At 42.6% G+C, this 23504-nt stretch overlaps 2 protein-coding genes across 8 annotated transcripts in view; both read left to right on the forward strand.

The window, feature by feature from the left end:
- The window catches only part of Shc4 (SHC adaptor protein 4), a 58148-nt gene extending 49535 nt beyond the window's left edge, over positions 1 to 8613 (forward strand). The window contains exons 8-12 of the mRNA XM_090358455.1: positions 1464 to 1623; positions 3219 to 3279; positions 4495 to 4674; positions 6396 to 6643; positions 7600 to 8613. Of these exons, the coding sequence (XP_090214581.1) occupies positions 1464 to 1623; positions 3219 to 3279; positions 4495 to 4674; positions 6396 to 6643; positions 7600 to 7755 (805 nt within the window). The 3' untranslated portion in view covers positions 7756 to 8613. The remainder of the gene's footprint in view (positions 1 to 1463; positions 1624 to 3218; positions 3280 to 4494; positions 4675 to 6395; positions 6644 to 7599) is intronic.
- A 5890-nt stretch (positions 8614 to 14503) lies between these two features.
- The window catches only part of Cep152 (centrosomal protein 152), a 75497-nt gene continuing 66496 nt past the window's right edge, over positions 14504 to 23504 (forward strand). For 6 of the 7 annotated variants that reach the window (XM_090358453.1, XM_090358447.1, XM_090358450.1 and 3 more), the window contains exons 1-2: positions 19593 to 19679; positions 22616 to 22709. In XM_090358453.1, coding sequence (XP_090214579.1) covers positions 22623 to 22709 — 87 coding nt within the window. In that variant the 5' untranslated portion in view covers positions 19593 to 19679; positions 22616 to 22622. Of the gene's footprint in view, positions 14597 to 19073; positions 19204 to 19592; positions 19680 to 22615; positions 22710 to 23504 lie in introns of those variants that run through there. The other variant, XM_090358448.1, reaches the window with a different exon arrangement.

Here is a 23504-nt window from a genome sequence, read left to right on the forward strand (position 1 = left end):
TGCTGTTATTTTTTGTCTGTGAAATGAATCCAAGAAAACTGTATGTTTATAGGTAGAGTCAGCTGCTTCTACAAAGCAGCTCACCCTTGTAATCTCAGCTACTCAAGTGGCTGAGATCTGAGGATCCCAGTTAGAAGCCAACCCAGTTAGGAAAGTCTGTGAGAATCTTATCTTCAGCTTACCACCAAAAAAACCCCTGAAAGTGGAGCACCAACTGAGCAAATATTCTATGGGACAACCAGGTGCTGGTGGCTCACACCTGTAATCCTAGCTACTCAGGGGGCTGAGATCTGAGGATCTCAGTTTGAAGGCACTGCAGGCAGGAAAGGTGGTGCTGTGGCTCTCTTGGTAGAGTACCAGCCTTGAGCAAAAAAGGAGCTCAGGGACAATGCCCAAGCCCAGAGTTCAAGCTCCAGGACTGCCGGGGAGGCGGGGAGGGGGGGGGGAAGCTAAGGGGACATGTGTTTCAAGCCCCAGTACTGGCATAAAACAATAAAATACAGACAACTAAAATGACTTATTGTTTTTAGAGAAAGCTTTTGCTAATTCCATTTGGGAAGAAAAGTATTTTTGTTTCTTTTTTTTAACTTAGTGTCAATTTTTTAAACAATTGCACAGTTTATATAAATTTACTCACTTGACACATACGGTTCTAATATTTCTTCATGAATCCTATAGATGTTAGATTTGTACAGGCACAGTCTTAACCTCTCTCTCTCTCTCTCTCTCTCTCTCTCTCTCTCTCTCTCTCTCTCTCTCTCTCTCTCTCTCTCTCTCTCTCTCTCTCTCTCTCTCTGTCTTTCTCCCCCAGCCACCTTCCCTCTCACTTACATTTTAGTCTAGTAAACAGGGCTAGGCCCTGTAACCTAAGAACAGTATCTGTATTTTCTCATGTTTCCACAGCAGAACAACTGAACTGTGCTGCAAACACTCAAGATCTTTGCATTTTTATGATCTTATGTCAAAAATGTCTTCATGTAGAGAGCTCATTATTTATTGCTATTATGCTTATTACCACTGTTGATCACTTCAGAGGCTACAGAGACATCATCCTTTGCACTTTTGGTTGGCTCACTCCTCTTCCACTGTCTGTAGCTAGTTGAATGAACAACACAGCCACCTAGACACTTCCACCCAAATGTTTGACATCACTCAGACCCCTCCCCCATCAACTTAGGAGATGTTTTGGGTTTTTTTTTGCCAGTCCTGGGGCTTGAATTCAGGGCCTGAGCACTGTCCTTGGGCTTTCTCAAGGCTAGAGCTCTACCACTTGAGCCACAGCACCACTTCCAGCTTTTTCTATGTATGTAGTATGGAAGAATTGAACCTGGGTCTTTGCGCATGCTAGGCAAGCACTCTACCACAAGGTCAAACTTGTAGCCAGGAGTACAGAGATTTTTAATGCAACCTTGAATTCCCACCCAATCTCTCAAGTTTAAAAAAAAAAAATTCCCCCCTTTCAGTGAGGAGATACAAGCCGAGGAGAGAGAAGATCACGAATACTACAATGAAATCCCAGGAAAGCAGCCACCAGCAGGTGGCATCTCAGATGTGCGGATTAAAGTTCAACTTGCTGAACAAATGGCTTACTGCCCCGTCCGGTGTGAGAAATTGTGTTATTTGGTAAGTGAATGATTTTTTTAAAATTGCAACTGCAACCAGGAATGTGATTCTGCTTTTATCACTGGAGTACTTTTAGCTTGAGGATTTCCAAACTTGAGGGGTAGTGCAGAGAAAAGGGCTATCTTTGTCAAATGTGTAGCCAGGGAGGAAATCAGGGTGGGAGCCTGGACTAGATGATTTTCTCCCCCAACATTCTGCCCACTGACTTAGCAGATGCTGACTCTACCCTTCTTTTCATGGCGCAAATGAGGGCCATCCAACCTCTTATCCTTAGCATCACCCTTCCCTAGTCTCAAGTCTTCCCTGCTCTCTCCTTGCCTCATTGCTGTCTCCAAAGTGAGTTATTTCTCTGCATTCTTGATCCTGGCATCCCTCCTGCCAGCTCTATACCCTTTTTTTGTCCATGAATACAGTTTGCCAAACTTAAAGTTAGCTAGCTTACCTGGCCAGCATTCATACACATGTCCTCAAATCACTTTCTCACTGAGGCTTGATTATGTGCCCTAGAATGCAAATGCTGGAGTGGAGGCAAGAATCCCCAGATACAAGATACTGGTGGTCTTTATGACCCCACCCCGACCCCCCTAATCCTCCCTACTGCTGCTGGACCAAAGGCAAACTAAAAGGGGTATGGTCTTCCCAACCAAAATCTGTTTCTGATCTGTTAGAGAATGAAATTGTGTGAAATAATCTTCTGGGAGTACAATTATTGAGGTTCTGGGTCTCTCCCTCTCTCTCTCTCTCTTTTCTTTGTGGGTCATGGGGCTTGAACTCAGCCTGGGCACTGTCCCTGAGCTCTTCAGCTCAAGGTTACTGTCCTACCTTTGAGCCCAGCCCCACTCCCCATTTTGTAGAGGTTAATTTGAGATAAGAGTCTCAGGTCCGGGCTGGGAGTTTAGCCTAGTGGTAGAGTGCTTGCCTAGCATGCACGAAGACCCAGGTTCGATTCCTCAGTACCACATACATAGAAAAAAGCCAGAAATGGTGCTGAGGCTCAAGTGGTAGAGCTCTGAACTTGAGAAGAAGAACTCAAGGACAGTGCTCAGGCCCTGAGTCCAAGCCCAGGACTGGCAAAAAAAAAAAAACAAAAACAAAAACAAAAACAAAATAAAACAAAGAGTCTCAGGTCCTTTTGTGCCTGGGCTGGCTTTGAACCTTGATCCTCAGATCTCAGTCTCCTGAATAGCTAGGATTACAGGTGTGAGCCACTGTGTTCGGCTTCTCTGTCTCTCTCTGTCTTTCTGTCTCTGTCTCTCTGTCTCTCTGTCTCTCTCTCTCTGTCTCTCTCTCTCTATCATTTGAATGTGGTGGACACTGTTGGCTGATACCTTTAATCCTAGCCACTCAGCAATCTGAGGTTTGAGGATCATGGTTCAAAGTCAGCCTGGGCAGGAAAGTCCATGAGGCTCTTATCTCCAACTAACCACCAGAAAACCAGAAACGGAGCTATGGCTCCAAGTGGTAGAGTGCTAGCCTTGAGTGAAAGAGCTCAGGGACAGCACCCTGGCCTTGAGCTTTCAAGCACCCCACTCCTCCCCAAGAAGGGTTTGAATGTAGATTGTTTGTAAATGTTTCATGCTTCATTGTTCATATAGCCTGGCAAGTCCAAGTGCAGCAGTGTGTATGAAAACTGTCTGGAGCAAGGCAGGGTGACAGGTCAGTACAGTGCCCCTCTCCATCTGTCACTTGTCCCCTCCTGCCAACCTTTTTTTGTTCATTATTATTCGTGTGTGTGTGTGTGTGTGTGTGTGTGTGTGTGTGCGTGCGCACGCACACACACACACATGCATGTACATGTGTCCGTGAGTACTTGCATTATTACTGGGTTTTATTTTTTGTCTTTTGTTCTGCCAGGCCTGGGGCTTGAACTCAGGGCCTGACCACTGTCCTTGGGCTTTTTCCTCAAGGCTAGCACTCTGCCACTTGAGCCACAGCACCATTTCTGGCTTTTTCTATGTATGTGGTCTTCGTGCATGCTAGACAAGCACTCTACCATTAGGCCAAACTCCTGGCCCACCCCTGGGTTTTGAACTTGGGTCTGGATGTTGAAAACCTTTTATGATTTAAGCACTGTATTGGGTACTAGGGACTCATAGTTTGGCACTGGGAAGACACATCTTTAGAAGATACCAACAAATTGTCTTTAGAATCCAAGACAATGACGAAGACAAATAGTATGGAAATCTAACTTAATTTGGGGCTGGTTTCTTTAATGAAGTGACAACCAAGCCAGATGCTGGCTGGTGGCTCACACCTCTAATCCTAGCTATTCTGAGGCTAGCCTCTGAGGGTCACAGTTCAAAGCCAGCTCTGGCAGGGAAATCCATGAGACTCTTAACCCCAGTTAGTCGGCAAAAAGCCCTCAATGGAGCAGCTGTGACTCAAGTAGTAGAACACCAAGATTTGAAGAATAAAAGTTAAAGGATAGTATCTAAGCCCTGAGTTCAAACCCCTGTACTGTCTGGTACCAAAAAAATTAAGAAACTTTTTTTCCCTGTTTTTTTTTTTTTTAAGAAGCTTTTTAAAGTTTTGACAATAGACATTTGAGTTCAATATCCTATATGCATGACTCATCCCCAGGTTGTTCTAAGCTGTGGGTCAGTGCTAGAATAAGTGAATCTTTTCCTTCCCTGGTCATTTCTATTTTGAGTCTTTCTGCTTGTCTCCTGTCTACACTTGAAGTAATAAGTCAACTGAGGGATGTTTGTTGTTTTTCCTTAAAGGCTGGTCCTTGTCCAACCTAAAAGTAAGGATTCCATCTTTGTTTAGGGTGGGGGTGACTTCCAGCTTCCTTTCAGTTGTCAAATCAAATAGGACTTACTGTTGACAAAGCCCATGTTAGTGTGCACTGATGGCTGCTACTCTGTGCAGGAAATGCCCATGAGTATGGGCCACAGTCCCAGCCAGATGCCTCCTTCATGAAGCACGTGTGTCGAGTGGATCTCTTTGATGATCCCTGCTACATCAACACGCAAGTTCTTCCCAGTACCCTTGGCTCTGCCCAAAGTCAAAGCTCAGTCCAGCCCCTGGGCAGCCCCTGGCATGGAGGAAGTGAGTACCTATTCCTTGTTATCTGGGTGGGTAACTGATGGCCAGGAATGAGTGTCAGAAAGACAATAAAAGACACTTTCTCATGGCTGTGGAGGTTAAGGATCCGACTCCACTTGGGGGGACTGGAAGGGCCTGTGTCACATGCTGTACTACTTGTGTCTGGTAGCAGTCTTCTAGCCTTGATGTTTCTTGGCTTGTCATTGTTTCCCTGATCTTTGAGTCGTCTTCACACCATTTTCCACAGGAGCTCTGTGTCTCACAGCTCCTCTTTGTCTAAAAGGCCAGTCACTGTGTTTTGGATGAGATGAGAGCATGACATGATACAATCATCATTGCAAGACCCTTAATGTAATTATATGTGCAAAGACCATTGCCACATCAGCTCCCATTCATAATGGCTTGGAATTAGGACGTGACCATATCTTTTGGAGAAAACCCTGTTTAGTTGTTCTCATTATAAAGATTTGTTGGTGGTGGTGGTGGTCGTGGGAATTAAACTCAGGGCCTAGGTGTTGACCATGAGTCTTTTGTGCAAGGCTAGTGCTTTACCACTTTGAGCCACAATGCCACTTCTGAGTTTTGAGTGGTTAACTGGAGATGAGTCTCATGGGGACTTTTTCTGTCTGGGCTGGCTTTGAACTATGATCCTTAGATCACGGTGAGTTACTGGCATCTAGCCCTTGGCTTCACTTTTTTTTTTTGCCAGTCCTGGGACTTGAACTCAGGGCCTGGGCACTATCCTCGGGCTTTCTCAAGGGCTTTACCACTAAAGCCAGCATCACTTCTGACCTTTTCTGTATATGTGATACCAAAGAATAGAGCCCAGGGCTTCATGCATTTCATGTATGCTAGGCAGGCATTCTGCCACTAGGCCACATTCCCCACCCCTGGCTTCACTTTTCTAGGTAGTTAAAAAAATATTCTTTTTCTCATGGGGTAGGGGATGGGGTGGAGGATGGGGTGGGGTGGAAAGCCAGGTGGCTCTCACCTGTAATCCTAGGTACTCAGGAGGCTGATATCTGAGGATCAAGATTCAAAGAAAGCCCTGGCACAAAGAGACCAGAGATTTTTATCTCCAATTAACCTCTAGAAAATGGGAAGTGGGGCTTGGCTCAAGGGTAGGGCAGTAGCCTTGAGATGAAGAGCTCAGGGACAACACCCAGGCCCAGAGTTCAAGCCCCATGACCAAACACACACGCACGTGCACACACACACACACACACACACACACGCACATTCTTTCTCAACCTCAAATCTTTAACATAGTTAATAGTGGATTAGAACTTTGTGGAATATTTTTGTGTTTCTAGGTGGCACGGGGGTGGAAACTTAGGTCCTCATGCTTGCTCTATCATTTGAGCCATACCCCAGTCCTTTGTGTTTATAGTTTTTTGGTTTGTTTTTGTTTTTTTTTGGTTGGTCATGGGGCTTGAACTCTAGGCCTGGGTGCTGTGCTCAGCTCTTTAGCTCAAGGCTACCACCCTACCCCTTGAGCCTAACAGCTCGTGGAAACAGAAGCCAAAGGCAATGCCTAGATCAACAGTTCCATTATGGCCTAGTGTGAATTTTGAGAACAACAATTGCATTTGTTGCAGATCCAGTGTTAGGTCACAGTGTCCTAGCACATAGTAGGACCTCAAGATTGTATTTGCAGAGGGAATGATGGACTGGATGAACAGGGAGGCAACTGGGTGATGTATGTCTGTGTGTTCTGACTTCAGAGGCACCAGAAACCGTGCAGCCAGGGGCCAAGGCCCCTGGCTCTTGTCCTCTGCCACACATCAGGCAGCAGCTGTGGAATGAAGAATGCTACCATGGCAAGCTGAGCCGGAAGGCTGCAGAGAGCCTTTTGGTAAAGGATGGGGACTTTTTGGTTCGAGAGAGTGTCACGTCCCCTGGCCAGTATGTGTTGAGTGGACTACAGGGAGGCCAGGCCAAACATCTTCTCCTGGTGGATCCTGAAGGCAAGGTAATTGTGCAAAAGCAGGACACATTTCACAGGATGTTGTTTCCCGGAGGAGACTCTCAAAGACACTCCCAAACCCCAAATCCACGACCGTGGGAGGCTGAGTTATAGACCTTTTCCTTAGCCTTCCAGCTAAAGGTGGAAGAGGTAAATAAAAGACAAATAGAGGTGTCAGTGTAGGTTGTCCGGTGGTTAAGTAGAGGACAATTCCTTCTGCTCTTCTCAGTCCAACTCAATGCATTCAATGAATACCTGTTACCTGCACATTCAACAACAGATAGGTAGTTTTTTTGTTTTGTTTTTGATTTTTTTGGGGGGGGGCTGGGTCATGGTGCTTGAACCCTGGGCCTGGTGCTATCCCTTAGCTCTTCAGCTCAAGGTTACAGCCCCTGCCCTACCCCTTGGGCCACAGTTCCACTTCCTTTTCTGGTGGTTAATTGGAGATAAGAGTCTCAGGGACTTTGTGCCTAGGCTGGCTTTGAATAATGATTCTCAGATCTTAGCTTCCTGAGATACAGGTTTACAGCTAGGATTATAGGTATGAGCCACCAGCACCCAGCACCCCCCCCCCTTTTTTTTCTTTCTTTTTGCCTTGTATGTACCTTGTATGTACCTTTCAAAGGAACCACTGTGATTTAATCTACATATATTCTACACACATGTATATATTCTACATATATATATATATATATATATATATTTATGGGTTATGGGGCTTGAACTCTGGGTTTGGATGCTGTCCCTGAGCTTTTCAGCTTAAGGCTACCACCCTATCTTTGGACCAAGCCCCACTTCCTGTTTTTTAGTGATTAATTGCAGATAAGAGTCTCAGGACGTTTTGTGCCCTGGCTGTCTTTGAACCTTGATCCTCAGATTACAGCCTCCTGAGTAGCCAGGATTACAGGCAAAAGCCACCACATCCAGCTAACCTACATATATATTTGTACTTCCTTTTGAAGGTAAGGACCAAGGATCACGTCTTCGATAATGTTGGCCACCTCATTAGATACCATATGGACAATAGTTTGCCAATCATCTCTTCTGGAAGTGAAGTAAGCCTTAAGCAACCAGTAAGGAAAGACAATAATCCAGGACTTTTGCTTCCCCAGAAATAACAACACGGAAGTGCCATCAAAGCTGTTTTTCCAAAAAATTCCATTTCTGAAAGATGACTTTGCCTTTAGATAAAACAGAGCACAAACTGTGAAGTTCGTCTTCCGGGCACCATTGTGGGCTAGGTCCTTTATAAAGACAAAAAACTAACAAAATACCTTCAGAAAGTGCAAGCCAGAAAAGAAGAGGATTGGTCTATCTGAAAAGAAACTATACATATGCACGGGCGTCACTTTTTAAGGTCATACTGCATTGACAGCAAGTTAAAAAGAAAAGCACAATTAAAATTTCACACGCTAAAGACAACTTGAACTGCTCAGGCAGTGGTATGTGCCTTTCAACTTGATAATCTGGGGACATTTTCATATGGGGGAGATGAGTTTAAAGTGTCTTCACATTCTCTAACTACAGAACCATTTGCCAAAAAATAAGCTTTTTTTTTCCTTGAGAAAAATATAAGATGCAATTTACCTTATAGTTACTGATTTTATTACATATTCTCTTTATTAGCATTTCATTTCATTGTGGTGTTAAAATAAATACTACATTGAATTTAGTTGTCTATGTCAATCCAAGAGCCACTGACAAGTGCTAGTCTGTTCCCTTGGTCTCTCTTTTTCTGGTTACTGGCCAAATTTGGCCTGTTATTTCTCAGTCTTTGCTATTTAGATGGTTTGTTCATAGCAGTCAACAAATGAACAGTCATTTCTGATCTTATGATGTTCTTCTTTCATGAAAAAAAATAAAGATGTCATGAGTGCATGGATGTAAAAGGTGGCAGACAATATCAGTGTTTTTATTATTTAGTATCCATACTGGTTCCATTCATAACAAAATATATTCATACAGAACGTATATAAAAGTACAGAATTCTCTTTTCATTGAATGTCACTGAATCATGGTATCACATGATACCATGCACCTTGTTTACATATGATTAGACAAAATGCAAAAGTAAGAAAACACATTGAATGAAATAATTGCAAGCCAGTTGCTGGTGGCTCATGCCTGTAATCCTAGCTACTCAGGTGGCTGAAATCTGAGGCTCTCAGTTCAAAGCTAGCCCAGGCAGCAAAGTTGGTGAGACCATGGCTAGTGTTCTACCACTTGAGCCATAGTGCCACTTTCAGCCTTTTCTGAGTAGTTTATTAGAAATAAAAGAACCCCATGGACATGGACTTTTCTGCCCAAGCTGGCTTCAAACCAGGATCTTCAGATCTCAACCTCCTTAGTAGCTAGGATTTCAGGTGTGAGCTACCAGTGTGGCTTATGACTCCAGTGGGTAAAGCACTAGCAAAAGAAGCTCAGAGTCAGCACCTAGGCCCCGATTTCAGGCCCCAGAAGGACAATAACAACAACAGAGAGAGAGAGAGAGAGAGAGAGAGAGAGAGAGAGAGAGAGAGAGAGAGAGAGAGAGAGAGAGGGAGGGAGGGAGGGAGGATGAGTTTGAAAAGTATGCCACTTGTAGATCAACTGGTAAACTCATAATGTCACCTATGTAATCACTGTAACTTTAGACAACTTGTTAAACCTGTCTGGGTTTCTGTTTTCTTGTCTATGAAATTAGGGAGCTGGGCTTGGTGAACTCTGAAATCTACTTCACTTGTAACATAGTATGAGTCTCTAACAGTTATTCGTTGTGGTGGTGGTTTGTCAGTCATGGGGCTTGAACTCTGGGCTTGGGCACTGTCCCTGAGCTCTTCAGCTCAAGGCTACCATCCTACCATTTGAGCCATGCTGCCACTTCCAGTTCCAGTTTTCTAGTGGTTTATTGGAGATAAAGAGTCTCACAGACTTTTGTGCCCAGGCTGGCTTTGAACCATGATCCTCAGGTCTCTCAGCTTCCTGAGTAACTAGGATTACACATGTGAGCCACCTGTGCCCAGCCTCTAACAGTTGTTTTCAATCCTTTGTTAAAGAACCGTGTTGATACGCAGTGTATACAGTTAATATGAAAGATTATTATTTTGTCTTTGTGTCTATATATTCAAGATAATGAACTAATTGAAACCAATGCTCACATAGTTTAGATCCTCAAGCCTTTTAGTAAAGCATAGGAATGTCCTAGAATAATATAGGAAATAGTGGTACAAATGGAATCAGAGAAGTACTTTGGTCCTTATTTGCCTTTATACTCATTACCATTGAGTGTTTTTTTGCTTTATTTTTGATCTTAAGATGTACACTTGCCCTTACTGCCTTGTGATTTGGGTAAAGTACAACATAATGCAACTTAATTATGAGACAGTTGTTAAATTTTCATTGAACTATGGAACCTTCTTTTGTATAAAAATCAGAAAACAAGCCCAATGAACTCTAATACTTTATGAAGGCTTCTGATTTTATTGCTAGATGCCACTGACTTCTTAGGTTTCCTTTTATACAATTGGGAAGTCATGAAAAATACAGTGTACAGTTTCCCTGTACACCTTGGTTCTTGATTATTTTCCCTCTAGATGGGATCAGCATGGCTCTAGATAGGAGAAACTTGTGTGTGATCTAACTAACCACTGTTTTTGAGAGACAGGGCAGGGCTAGTCTTAGTCTGGCTGAGCAGAACATTACTGGGTAGCAGGAAATAGTTCCAAATACAAATTGATGCAAAATGGAGTGAGAAGCACACATGGATAACCAGTACTTGACTATAATGGTATGATAAGGTCATAAGCAAATCCTGTGCTTTAGAAACACTATGGACGTAGTTAAGACAAAAACAAAACAAAACAAAATGTCTGCATGTTGTTTTAGTATTACATAAAGTAGAAACCATCTGCCCATAAATCTAAATATTTGCATATGACTTTTCTTTGATCATTTCTTTCTATTTTTAAATTCTTTTTTTTTAAATAAATGATTGTTTTGTGACAATTGAGAACCCATATCTGGTTTGGGGGGATTTGGAAATTTTACCATTTGTATCAGGGTCCTGGCAAGAAAACAGATGGCCCAGTAGAATTAGAAATTTGAGGAGTTTAATCAAGGGGGCAGTTGAAAATCTAGGGAAACCACGAGGGAAAATGCAATGCTTTGGGGCCCAGTGAAAAGGGGAGGGAGCAGTTAAGAGAATCTGGAAAGTCTTGTTCAAGGGCTGTCTTTAAGGAGCATAACCTCAATTTTAGAGATGCAACCAGCCCTGCCTAGTGGCTTAACAAATGGGTGGATAGTGGCATTTTTAAAACAAATTGTATTGTATTGTTGGGATAATGTATAGAGGGATTACAGTTACATTTGTCAGCTAATGGGTACATTACTTCTGAAACCTTGATACCTTCTCATGTTTTTGTCCCTTTTTTCCTCCCCCAGTCCCTCCAAATCACCTTGCTTTCCCCTTTCCCTTCCCCATTTCAAATAAACAAATAAACATATATACAACATACCAGGTAACATAGTCAGATATAGTAACCACATGAGATTAACCATAAGTGGAAAAAAAAGGAAAAAAGAAATAGCTTTACATACTACATTAAAAACAACAGTCACAAAGATAAACCTTTTGTTTCCATAACTTAGAGTACATTTCGTTTAGTCTCATCTTGTATGACCATATGTACATTGCTTTTGAGGTATTGTGATCCTCTGCTATTCTTTTTTAAGCATGACTGTGAGGAATCTGTCATTCACCGGGCAGAAGGCATTGGTTCAGTTTAGAAAATAGGTGGAAGCAAATGATAGTTTTTAAGTCCAGGATGTTACTAGCTTGTAGAACAAGTAACCCACTTTCATATAAAGTCTATTAGGAATCTCAACTTGACAAAAGGGTTATAATAAGCTTTAGCAATTAGTCAGAATGTAGACTATTGTCATTCAAAGAAGCCAAACCTTCATAAAACCCCAATATTCCCTGGATTGATCCTAGGAACCTACGAGGAAAAAAAAAATCTCTTTTCAGATCACCACTGGAATCTACCCTTATCTTGAGCTTTCTTTGCCCACATTTTGGCCTCTTCTACGATAATGAGCATTATAATAGTTGACACCTAAGACAGGCCTGCTGGTCCACCAAGGAAATCCCAGCATTTATGGGAGGAGGAGAAGATGGAATGATATGTGAATTTGAGATTAGCCTGGGTGACCTGGCAAGTTCAAGGCCAGATAGGGTTACATATCAAAATTCAAGATCAATTAATTCACTTATTCATTCATTGAAAATTGGCCTAACATATAGTGCATATTAGACGACTGGTGAGTAAGGCAGGTAAGACCATCCTCTAAGTCATTGCTTCATAGTAAAAGGAAGATGAAAGATAAAAATTTGACAGATATTTTAATTTCAGATACTACTAGTTTCTACAAAGAAAACTGTAGTGATCTAATAGTTATTGCTATATTAGTGTAAATCACACTAATCAAATTACCTGCTATCTGTAATTGACCTGTGATATCAACCTACAATTCTCCAGATATTAAATTCTCTAATTTCTGACAAATGCCTGAAAACTGTAGCAGAGATAAATTATAAGAAAAATTATCTAAATGTATTTGCTCAGTTACTGAGTTTATTTCATCCTAGACAAGCAGTAAACCAAATTACAGAGGCCCTTGTCCTTAATTTACACTTGAAAAGAAGGCTCTGGACTCTGAAACCTTTCTAGAGCTCCAAATATACTACCTTATATCAGAGGTTATGTACTATTAGGGTACCAAGTTCTTCTTGAACTCTATTTAGCAACCCTTGATATAGAGAGAAACTCTACTTTTATGCCACATGTCGTTTGAGAGTTAAATTTGTCTTTCAGATCTGGCTTAGATATCTAATCATCACTACTTTAAATATTCCAACTATTGCCAAAACATACTTTTGCAGCCAATTCCTTTAATGTAGCTTCTAGTTATTGACTTAGCCTAAGTATTTTATATACATAATTTCCAGAAAAGAAATTATTATTATCCTCTTCTGTATTAAGAAATAAACATTTTATATGTTTCTAGAGGTGTCACTTTTTTTTTCTTGTCAGTCGTGGGACTTGAACTCTGGGCCTGGGGGTTGTCCCTGAGCTCTTCTGCTCAAGGCTACCACCAAACCCTTGAGCCACAGCACCACTTCCAGTTTTCTAGTGGTTAATTGGAGATAAGAGTCTAACGGACTTTAGAGCCTGGGCTGGCTTTGAACTGCAATCCTCAGATCTCAGCCTTCTGAGTAGATAGGATTACAGGCATGAGCCACCACACCTGGGTTAGAGTATCGCTTTTTTACCATTGATGTTTTCTAAGCTTTTAGATTGTGTAATTCTATTACAAAACTGAAATTTTAAATGCTCAAGTCTTCCATTAATGAAAATTATGAAATTCCATTATTTTCCTGGAAAACTTGCAATGGTGTTTCTCAAGAATAGGAATGAGTCCTAGATTTACCCCTCCCTTCCTCTTCTCTCTGCTATGCTTCTCTCTTTTTTCCTCTTTTTTTTTTTTTTTTTTTTTTTTTTTGCCAGTCCTGGGCTTAAGCTCAGGGCCTGAGCACTGTCCTTGGATTTTTCTCAAGGCTAGAGCTCTACCACTTGAGCCTCAGCACCACTTCCGGCTTTTTTCTATGTATGTGGTACCGAGGAATCGAACCCGGGTCTTCGTGCATGTTAGGCAAGCACTTTAACCACTAGGCCAAACTCCCGGCCTTTTCCTCTTTTTTTATTTTATTAAAAAATTTATTAACATTGATTTTTACATCATATTTCAAATGACATATTTAACAAACAAGTATTTAAGAAGGGAATCTCTATATACAATCACTGGTACTTAGATTTTAGAACATAATTAAAATTAGGCTGAGAGTTTGTATGTCATAGATACATACTAATCTATGTAATAAACACTATGACTATAGAGTCATAAATTTTTATGTTTATGTAGTTGCATTTATATTTCCAATACCATGTCCATAGCATTGTGTACCCAAATATTGAGTCATCGCTCTTGTACTGTTTGGATCTAATAGCCACATATTAAGGATACTATGCGCCTTTTGTTCCTTTGGTCTTGACTTGTCTCACTCAACAACATTCTCTCTAGATTCATCCACTTCCCTGCAAATGCCATTATTTTATCTTGTCTGTTGGCTGTGTAGAATTCCATTGTATATACATACCACATTTTTTGTATCCATTCATCTGCAGTAGGGCATCTGCATTGTTTCCATTGCTTGGCTATTGTGAATAGTGCAGAGATGAACATAGCTGAGCAGGTGTCCTTATCATATCTTGGGGTATGTCCAGGATAGATGCCCAGGAATGGTATGGAGGGATCATAGGGAAGGTCTATTTTCAGTTCTTTAAGAAACCTCCACACATTGGGGCCGGGAGTTTGGCCTAGTGGTAGAGTGCTTGCCTAGCATGCACAAAGACTCAGGTTCGATTCCTCGGTACCACATACATAGCAAAAAGCCAGAAGTGGTTCTGTGGCTCAAATGGTAGAGCTCTAGCCTTGAGAAAATACAGGGACAGTGCTCAGGCCCTGAGCCTAAGCCCAGGACTGGCAAAAAAAAGAAAAAAAAAAAAAGAAAAAAAAAAAAAGAAACCTCCACACTGCTTTCCAGAGTGGCTGAACTTGCTTACCATGGATGTTGTATTTTGTCAAATGCCTTCTCCACGTCCAGAGAAATTATCATATGGATAGTGGCATTTTTAACCTGATATTTCTCTGCTCCTTTTCTCATTTTCTGCTGGGATCCTCCAGTGGTTCAAGAAACTTGGCACAGAATAAGGGAGCAACTTGATGTGGTTCCAGAGTCAGCCATTTTGGGCTCAGAATGAGGATGGAAAAGCCCAGACAAAATCTATAAGGGTGGATGGAGCAAATCCAGTACAGAGAACATTGAAGATAGTCAGCCTTCAAAAAGCATCAGAGAGTAAGGTCAGTAAGGTGGCCTCAGTTTTGTTTTGTTTTTTTGTCATTGTTGTTGGTTGTGGAATTTGAACTCTGGGCCTGGACGTTGTCCCTGAGCTGTTCAGCTCAAGGATACCACCTTAACCCTTGAGCCACAGCGCCACTTCCAGTTTTCTGGTTAACTGGAGATAAGAGTCTCCCATTCTTTGTGCCAAAGCTGGCTTTGAACTACCATCCTCAGATCTCAGCCTCCTGAATAGCTAGGATTATAAGTGTGAGCCACCTCTTGGCTGAAAGGTAAATTTTTATCACTCTAAATTCAGTGCTTTGGATGATAGCACTTTTTTTTTTTTTTTTTCCAGACCTGGGCTTGGGCTCAGGGCCTGAGCACTGCCCTTGGACTTTCTCAAGGCTATCACTCTACCATTTGATCCTCAGCACCACTTCCGGCTTTTTTCTATGTATGTTTATGGATGTGGTACCGAGGAAACAAACCTGGGTCTTTGTGCATGCTAGGCAAGCACTCTACCACTAGGCCAAACTCCCAGCCCCGATGATAGCACTCTTTGAGCATGGGTAACACTTTGGTGATGAAACTGGTTTGTTCTGATAGTACTGATAACAAAGAGAAACCAGAGAAGAGTAAGGATGGCTTAGCTCAGCTTTTATACAAATACTTGTTAGTCGAAGAGATACCAGTTCACCAAAAATATGACATTTCCCCCCTCCAAATGTAAACACACCTGGTAGAAGTGAGTGGAGGCATCAAGCTCACAGATATGTCCATTAAAAAAATGTAAGGCAAATATTGACCTAACATTCCACAAATAATCTCTTCCCAACATTTAAGAACTTTGGTTGTTTTTCACATTTGTCTTCATCATCTCGGAATGCCTCTGTCCCGGAGTATTTTCTGGATATGTTAAGTACATTCCTCATGTGTACCAGGTTACCTTACCTTTCTAGAATGCCTTTCCTATTCCTTCCTTCAACCTCTCTCTCTCTCTCTCTCTCTCTCTCTCTCTCTCTCTCTCTCTCTCTCTCTCTCTCTCTCTCTCTCTCTCTTTGGGGCCAGTCCTGGTGCTTGAACTCAGGGCTTGGGCACTATCCTTGGACTTTATTTTGCTCAAGACTAGCACTCTGCCATTGAGTGACAGCACTAGTTCTGGCTTTTTCTTCTCTTTTTTTGATGGGTTATGGGGCTTGAACTTGGCCTAGGTGCTGTCCCTGAGCTCTTTAGCTCAAGGCTACCACCCTACCCCTGGGCCTAGGCACTGTCCCTGAGCTCTTCAGCTCAAGGCTATTTCCCTAGTTTTGAGCCAAGCTCCACTTCCCATTTTCTAGAGGTTAATTGGAGATAAGAGTCTCAGGTCCTTTTGTGCCCAGGCTGGCTGTGAACGTTGATCCTCAGATCTCAGCCTCCTGAGTAGCTAGGATTACAGGTGTGAGCTACTGCGCACTTCTGGCTTTTTTCATGCTTGCTCTGTGAGCACTTTACCACTAGGCCAAACTCCCAGCCTCCTTCAGTCTCTTCTACAGTCTCCCACCTTCCTGTCTGCCTCTCTATTCTTATCTTTAGCTACAGGAGGTTCTTCACTTTCTGTGAACCTAGATTGCTGATGTGCTTCGTCACACAAACTGTCATTCTTTTTGACTGTGTGTGGGGGTGGGGGAGCCTAAGGGGCACACCATTAAGTGAGCTTAAACTCAGGGCTTGGGTGCTGTCCCTTAGGATTTTTTGCTCAAGTCTGGTACTCTACCCCTTGAGCCACAGCTTTGTTTGTTGAAACAGTCATATTTTGCTATGGTATTCCAATGTAAGCCTTGGTACTGAACACCAGACTCAGTTTGATAAGTGTACTGCAGTGGGATCTCAAAAGTAGCTGTCACAGGTGCTGGTGGGCTCACACCTATAATCCTTAGCTACTCAGGAGGTTGAGATCTGAGGATCATAGTTCAAAGCCAGTGTGGGGAAGGAAAGGCAATAAGATTCTTATCTCTAGTTAAACACTAAAAAAGCTCAAAGTAACTGTGGCTTATACCTTTAACCCTAGCTACTCCGGAGGCTGAGATCTGAGGATCACGGTTCAAAGCCAGTCCAGGGACTAAAGTCCAGGAGACTTTTATCTCCAATTAACCATCAGAAAACCAGAAGTGGCTCAAGGGGCAGGGTGGTAGCCTTGAGCTGAAGAGCTCAGGGACAATGCCCAAGCCCAGAGTTCAAGTCCCATGACAAAAACAAAAACAGGGTGGGGGGTGGGGGGGGGATTGGCCTAGTGGTAGAGTGCTTGCCTAGCATGCACGAAGACCCAGGTTTGATTCCTCATACCACATACATAGAAAAAAGCTGGAAGTGGTGCTGAGGCTCAAGTGGTAGAGCTCTAGCCTTGAGAAAGTCCAAGGACAGTGCTCAAACCCTGAGCTCAAGCCCAGGACTGGCACCAAAACCAAAATAAAAACAAACAAAAACACCAAAAAACAAAACTCGAAGTAGAGCCGTGGCTTAATTGAACAACCAAGCTCTTTATTAACTTAAAAAAAAATTTTTTTTGGGGGGGGCTGGAAGTTTAGCCTAGTGGTAGAGTGCTTGCCTAGCATGCATGAAGACCTGGGTTCAATTCCTTGGTACCACATACATAGAAAAAAGCCAGAAGTGGTGCTGAGGCTCAAGTAGCAGAACCCTGGCTTTGAGAAAGCCCAAGGACAGTGCTCAGGCCCGGAGTCTAAGCTCAGGACTGGCCAAAAAAAAAAAAAGACTTTTTTCCAATTATAAAAGTGATATAATAAAGGGTTATAGTTATGCAAGTAAATAGTACATTTATTTTTGGACAATGTCATCCCTTCCCTAGCTCTCTCCTAGTTTTTCCTCTATCCCACCCACAAGTTGTATAGTTTCTTTTCAACACGGTATCTAGTGAGTACCACTGCTGCATTTGTTGACCCTTTGCCCTTTGTTCCTCCATTTCTTTCTTTCTTTTTTCTTTTTGGAGGATCACGGGGCTTGAACTCAGCCTGGGCACTATCCCTGAGTTCTTCACCTCTAGGCTACTGCCCTACCCTCCAGCCAAGACCCACTTCCCATTTTCTAAAGTTTAATTGTGCCTGGGCTGGGTTTGAACTGAGATCCTCAGATCTCAGCCTCCTGAGTAGCTGGGATTACAGGCGTGAGGCATCATATTCACCTTATTTGTTCATTCATTTCTATGCCTCCCCTTACATTCCCAAAGACAGATAAATGAACACACAGAACAAAAAGGAAAGAAAACAAAAACAACAACAAAAAAACTCCAAAAAACAAAACCCCCAAACCCTCTTATTTTCATTTCTTGGAGTTCATTTTCATAAATATTATTTTGTGTGACCAGATACATATAGGCATTGGGCCTTTTCCTCTTCTAAGAGTATCCTCCTTTGGTTCATTTATTTATTTATTTATTTTTTATTCATTTACTTGCCTAGCCCAGTTTAACACAATTGTCTTAAGTGCCTATCAGGGGCCATGAAGCAAGCTGCCAGAATTCCCAGGAAGCAAAGTATAAATGTCACGACATTCTAACAGATATGAGAAGGATCACACCTCAAAATAGGCAGTGCATGCGGTGTATAGAAGAGGGTCATTTCTGCCAAGTGTGCCATGAAAGAGGAGGCGTTGAAGAGGACTTATAAAGACTGAGGAGGTGAAGCAGAGTAATACAAGAGAAAGAAACGGAGAAAAAGCACTGTGGGAATGTTTGATAACTCAGCCTGTCATTCATTCTCTTATCCTCGGTCAAGCTCTTACGTGCCAGACTTTATGCCAGTTGCTGGGGGCATTAGAGGGGTGAAATGGCTTGTTGGGATAGGAAAACAAAAACAAAAATACCGCCCCCCCCACAAGAAAAAAGAAACAACCTAGCCAGACCTCGAAGAACTTTGAAAACGTTGGACAACCACTTTACACCACAGGGATAGGGTTTAAAGGATTTTAACCGATTTCTTGGTATGTACAGGAAGGCAGACACAATGACAGGCCATATTGAATTCCCCCAACCCTATCATCCACACCACCCAGGGAAATCCAGGTTTATAGTAATATAAATAGGAATGAAAGGAATATAAATTCTAAACAAAACTGACCCCGTTAATTCTGAAGATAGAGCGAGTTTCTTGGTAGGCCAGTCCCTCCTAACTAAATCCAGAAAAGGAAGCCAGGTCCTTCCGGCGTCTCTAGGTAACCGATCAGCCCACCCACTCCCAGAGTCAACCCTTTCGTCATTGGCTCACAAACTCACCAATGGGAGCCCGGGGTGAATTCCCGCCACCTTTGGCGCCCGCTTCAAACAAACAGACGTCCGAGTTAACCACTGCGGGGGGGCGGGGCTTGGGGGGGGAGGGAGGGAGAACTACTCAACCAAGCTTGACGGAGGAAGCGACTTCCGCTTTCTCCGCTGACCGAGCAGGCAAGATTCCCGCCCATTAGGCGGGCTTCTCGCAGATGATTGGTCGAAGTGTCTGCTCTTTCCAGGGCTCCGAGCGTTTGGTTGTGACTAGGAAGGAGTGAGCAGATTAAAGTCTGGGTACGAGGGGGTGTCACTAAAAGCTGGTCTTCAGCTGGACGTAGAGTGTTCCTTCGTGATCGACGACAGTGACCACCGGTGAGTTCTGCTTCGCGACCGGATTCGGGGGTGGGGTGAGAGAGTCGTGGAGTCTTCGGAGGCTTAGTGAAGGTTTCGGGGAGGGCCGACTTGTTCCCCCTTCTCCAAATGGTAATGGTGGGCCTGGCCGCTGCTGGCGGTGGTCCGCTTTGGGTGAGTTGACTCTGAAATCTCTTCATTTCCCCGCCCCACTTCAGACCCCGTACCTGCGAGTGACGTCGGCGAAGCTTTTTTTTTTTTTTCTCTCGAGCTGCTGAGGGACGGGTCGGAATTCCGCACCGAGGGGGGGGAATCCCCGCGGTGGTCTCCCTGGCGCCATGCCTGGCTCACAGTGGGCGCTCTGCGCACGCGTGCTGGCTCGGGGCAGGTGACGCCGCCCCCCCCCCCGACCCCCGACAGCAATTCCAGGGGCTGCGGGCCTCCCTCCCTGCAAGCTTTGCTCTCGTGGTTCCCGTTCCAGGCTGAGTTGAGCTTTGGTAAGTACAGTCCTTAAGGCACGGATATGCAATCAATCAATCAATATATATATATATAATTCATTTTCTTTACTGTAATTCAGCTCGCGGTTCCTGCCGCAGTTAGGGGTGCCATGGCCACGTACTTGTTACTTTTTCACCTCTCACGAGTTAAAAGAATCCCCGTCTCTTTCCTTTGGTTATCTTGGATCTGTTTGTCCCACCAGCTGTCATTAGTCCTGAACTGAAGGTGTGGACACCCAGTTGTCTTTTCAGAGGTCTTGTTTGGTGTTGCCCTTGGTAATCTGTACACCTATGTTTGTGAAAGGATTGAACGAGGCATCTCGGGGCCAGGTGTGGTAGATTCGAAAAGAAGTTTAACCTGTCCACAAAGTGAAGTAGAATTTCCTGACTTCCGGGTGCGATTCTGATACCCCAGCCGTCTAGCGACTGTGTACATCTGGTGGTGGTCTTGAAGATGAGTCTTGATTTAGGTTCACTAGATGACCTTCATAATTCCCTGGCAGTTCATATACAGTCCCTAGTTGGGTAGTTGCATTCAGCTAAAAATAAGACGTGTTGAAGCTCATAAGCATGAGAAAATAGAGCCTGACAGTAACTTATTTTTTATGGGGAACAGTATTAGATGAATTTGTGTTAGTTGAAGGTTTCCCACTGGCTGTTCCATTTATCTACTCAGATACAGGTGTAAGCTGTTTTTTTTTTTTCTTTTAAACATCCAGTCATTAGCGCAGAAATGAAAGCAGTTTAAGACTGCACAGGTGATAAGTAGAAGAGCCAAGAGTCCCAAGTTGTCTGAATAAAAGCCTTTATTCTTTAACTACTTAGCCTTATTTTGTCCTGTAAGGTTTATTTTTAATGTAAAGTTTTTTTTTTTTTTCCTGCGAAGCTTCTGTTCTTTTTTAGACTGGTGCCCAAGTTAATTTGTGCTATGTATTTTCTTCTGCAGATTTTATTACAGAGTGTCATTGCAACTTCTGTTTATATCATTAAGCTAGTAATATGTCTTGCATGCATGTGGGATATAGTGTGGATCCTTCATGATATTCAATAAAATTTCATTGAAATAATGAATTCATACTGAGTAACATTAACCTATTTGCTATGTGCCTACCATATACAAGGAGAAGATACATTTTAATTCTGCCTTCAGAATGCTTATAGTTAATTAAATAAGGTCAAAACAGTACTACTTAAATTACTTTTGTCCTCCAAACACCTATGGTTTCTTTATGAGAAGGCCAAAGAAAGCAGCTAAGGACCACAAAGTCAGTGTTGAGTGAGTAGACTGATCTTAGCAGAGCTAAAGGAACAGATATACTTTTTATATTATTAATGGATTTGGAGAAAAAAACCCCAACCTTTCCTACCTAGAATGAAGGTCTTAACCAGACAGCTGTGTTTTCAAAAGAGTATAGAACACTCAGTTTACATTTTGATTTTTTTTAAAAGGTCAGCTCTCTGAGTTAAGAGACATGAAAATGGGGCTGGGAATGTGGCTTAGTGGTAGAGTACTTGCCCAGCGTGTATGAAGCCCTGGGTTAAATTCTTCAGTACCATTTTTGTTTTCAAAAGGTGGAAGTAGATTTGTGGCTCAAGAAGTGGCTAGCCTTGAACACAGAGAGGCTCAGGGAGAGTCCAGCCCCAGAATTCAAGTCCAAGGACCAGGGGGAAAAGAAAGCCAGCGTGGTGGCTCATGCCTGTAATCCTAGCTACTCAGGAGACTGAGATTTGAGGATCCTGGTTCAAAGCCAGCTGGGGCACTAAAGACTGAGACTCTTATCTCCAATTAATCACTAGAAAAGGGGAAGTGGGGCTGTTAGCCTCAAGGGGTAGGGTGGTAGCCTTGAGCTGAAGAGCTCAGAGACAACACTCAGGCCCAAGAGTAGGGTAGTCACCTTGAGCTGAAGAGCTCAGGGACAGCCCCTCAGGCCCAGAGTTCAAGTCCCGTGACCAATCAAAAAGAAACATGGTTATATATTAGTTGCAGTTTATATTTTCACTAGCAATTTATAAACCATACAAAATAGCTAGTAATTTATAAACCACACAAAATAGTCAACACTGAGTTTTACTGTTTTGTGTTGTTTTTTCCTTTCTGTAAGTAGTTAAAAGTATAATTTTATTTCTTGAATTCTTCTAAGCTCAGTTTTTTAAGCTAATTGAGCATTTATCTTTCTTATTTTAAATAAGTTGTCATGTTATTTGCCCATTTCAGACTGTGTCATTTCCTTGAAAAATATTGTCTGTTAAGACTGTTGTGCAAATACTTTTCTAGTTGCTATAATTTTATCTTTTGACTTTATTTATTTTGCCAGTCCTGGGCTTGAGTTCTTGGCCTGAGCACTGTCCTTGGACTTTCTCAAGGCTAGAGCTCTACCACTTGAGCCTCAGAACCATTTCCGGCTTTTTTCTATGTATGGTACCGAGTAGTCAAACCCGGGTCTTCTTGCATGCTAGGCAAGCACTCTACCAGCCTCTATTGTTGTATTTTTTTTTTTTTTTTTTGCCAGTCCTGGGCTTGAGCTCAGGGCCTGAGCAGTGTCCTTAGGCTGTCTCAAGGCTAGAGCTCTATCACTTGAGCCTCAGCACCACTTCTGGCTTTTTTCTGTATATGTGGTACTGAGGAATTGAACCCGGGTCTTCGTGCATGCTAGGCAAGCACTCTACCACTAGGCCAAACTCCTTGCCCTAGCTTTGAAATTTTGCTTGAGTTTTTTCTCCAGATGTTTCTATCTGCTATTCTTCTAGCTTATTATTATTATTATCTTTTTTTGTATGTGTATTCATAACCTTTTTTAAAATCTGTATGCTGTTTTTTCATATGTGAGTCACCGTATTTCCCCCCCACCCCCAGGCTGTTGTCTTTGACATAGTATATAGCATCTGTTAATGTCGCTCTGGATAGAGTTCATGGGCATTTCTCTTTCCTATAGGATAACCATGTCATTAGACTTTGGCAGTGTGACACTACAGATGCAAAGTGAAGATGAAGAATACGACAAAGAAGACTATGAGAGGGAGAAGGAGGTGAGTTACTAAAAGACTCTAAACTCAGGCCTTCACGGATTTTTCTTTCCAATCATCTTGTGTCTTTTTGAAGGTACTTATTTTCCTTTAAAAACCAAACTAGGCAGCTGGGGCACCTGTAATCGTAGTTACTCTGGAGGCTGAGATCTGAGGATTGCAGTTCAAAGCCAGGCTAGGCACAAAGTCTATGAAACTCTTATCTCCAGTTAATCACCACAGAACTGGAAATGATGCTGTGGTTCAAGTGGTAGAATGCTAGCTAGCCTTGAGCTGAAGAGCATAGGGACAACGCCCAGGCCCAGAGTTCAAGCCTCAATGCTGTAAGCAAATGGGTATTTGGACCCTTCAAAGGTGGATGAGTCCCTATTACTAAATGAGATTTTCATTGTGATAGGAATGGTTGTTATAAATTTGTCAGTAATTGGTAAGACCATGGCTAAAAGCAGATTGTCATTTGGGCATGCCAGAGTATCTATGTGTTTTTCTGCAGTTTCCAAGAAATAGCTTGATTATTGCTTGGTGTATATAGTAAGCTTAATCTATATATGGAGTCACTGTGGAGCTAGTGGCTTGGGGTATCAAAGTAGTACTTGCAGGTGATGGTTCATTTGGTGGTGATATATTTAAAAATGATCTTGAGCAGAAAGGTAAGATGGTTTAAATAGCAGATGGCAAAGAGAAATTAATACCTAGTAATGCTGTATTTGGTCTCTCTTTGATTTGATGTTGGTAGTTTAGTAATAGAATACTAAAGCTCCCTTGAGCTTGGAATGGTCCCTTAGGGGGACAGGGTTC

Source organism: Megascapheus bottae, chromosome 25, assembly GCF_031878675.1.
Source record: "Megascapheus bottae isolate mThoBot1 chromosome 25, mThoBot2.hap1, whole genome shotgun sequence".
NCBI classification, from domain to species: Eukaryota; Metazoa; Chordata; class Mammalia; order Rodentia; family Geomyidae; genus Megascapheus; species Megascapheus bottae.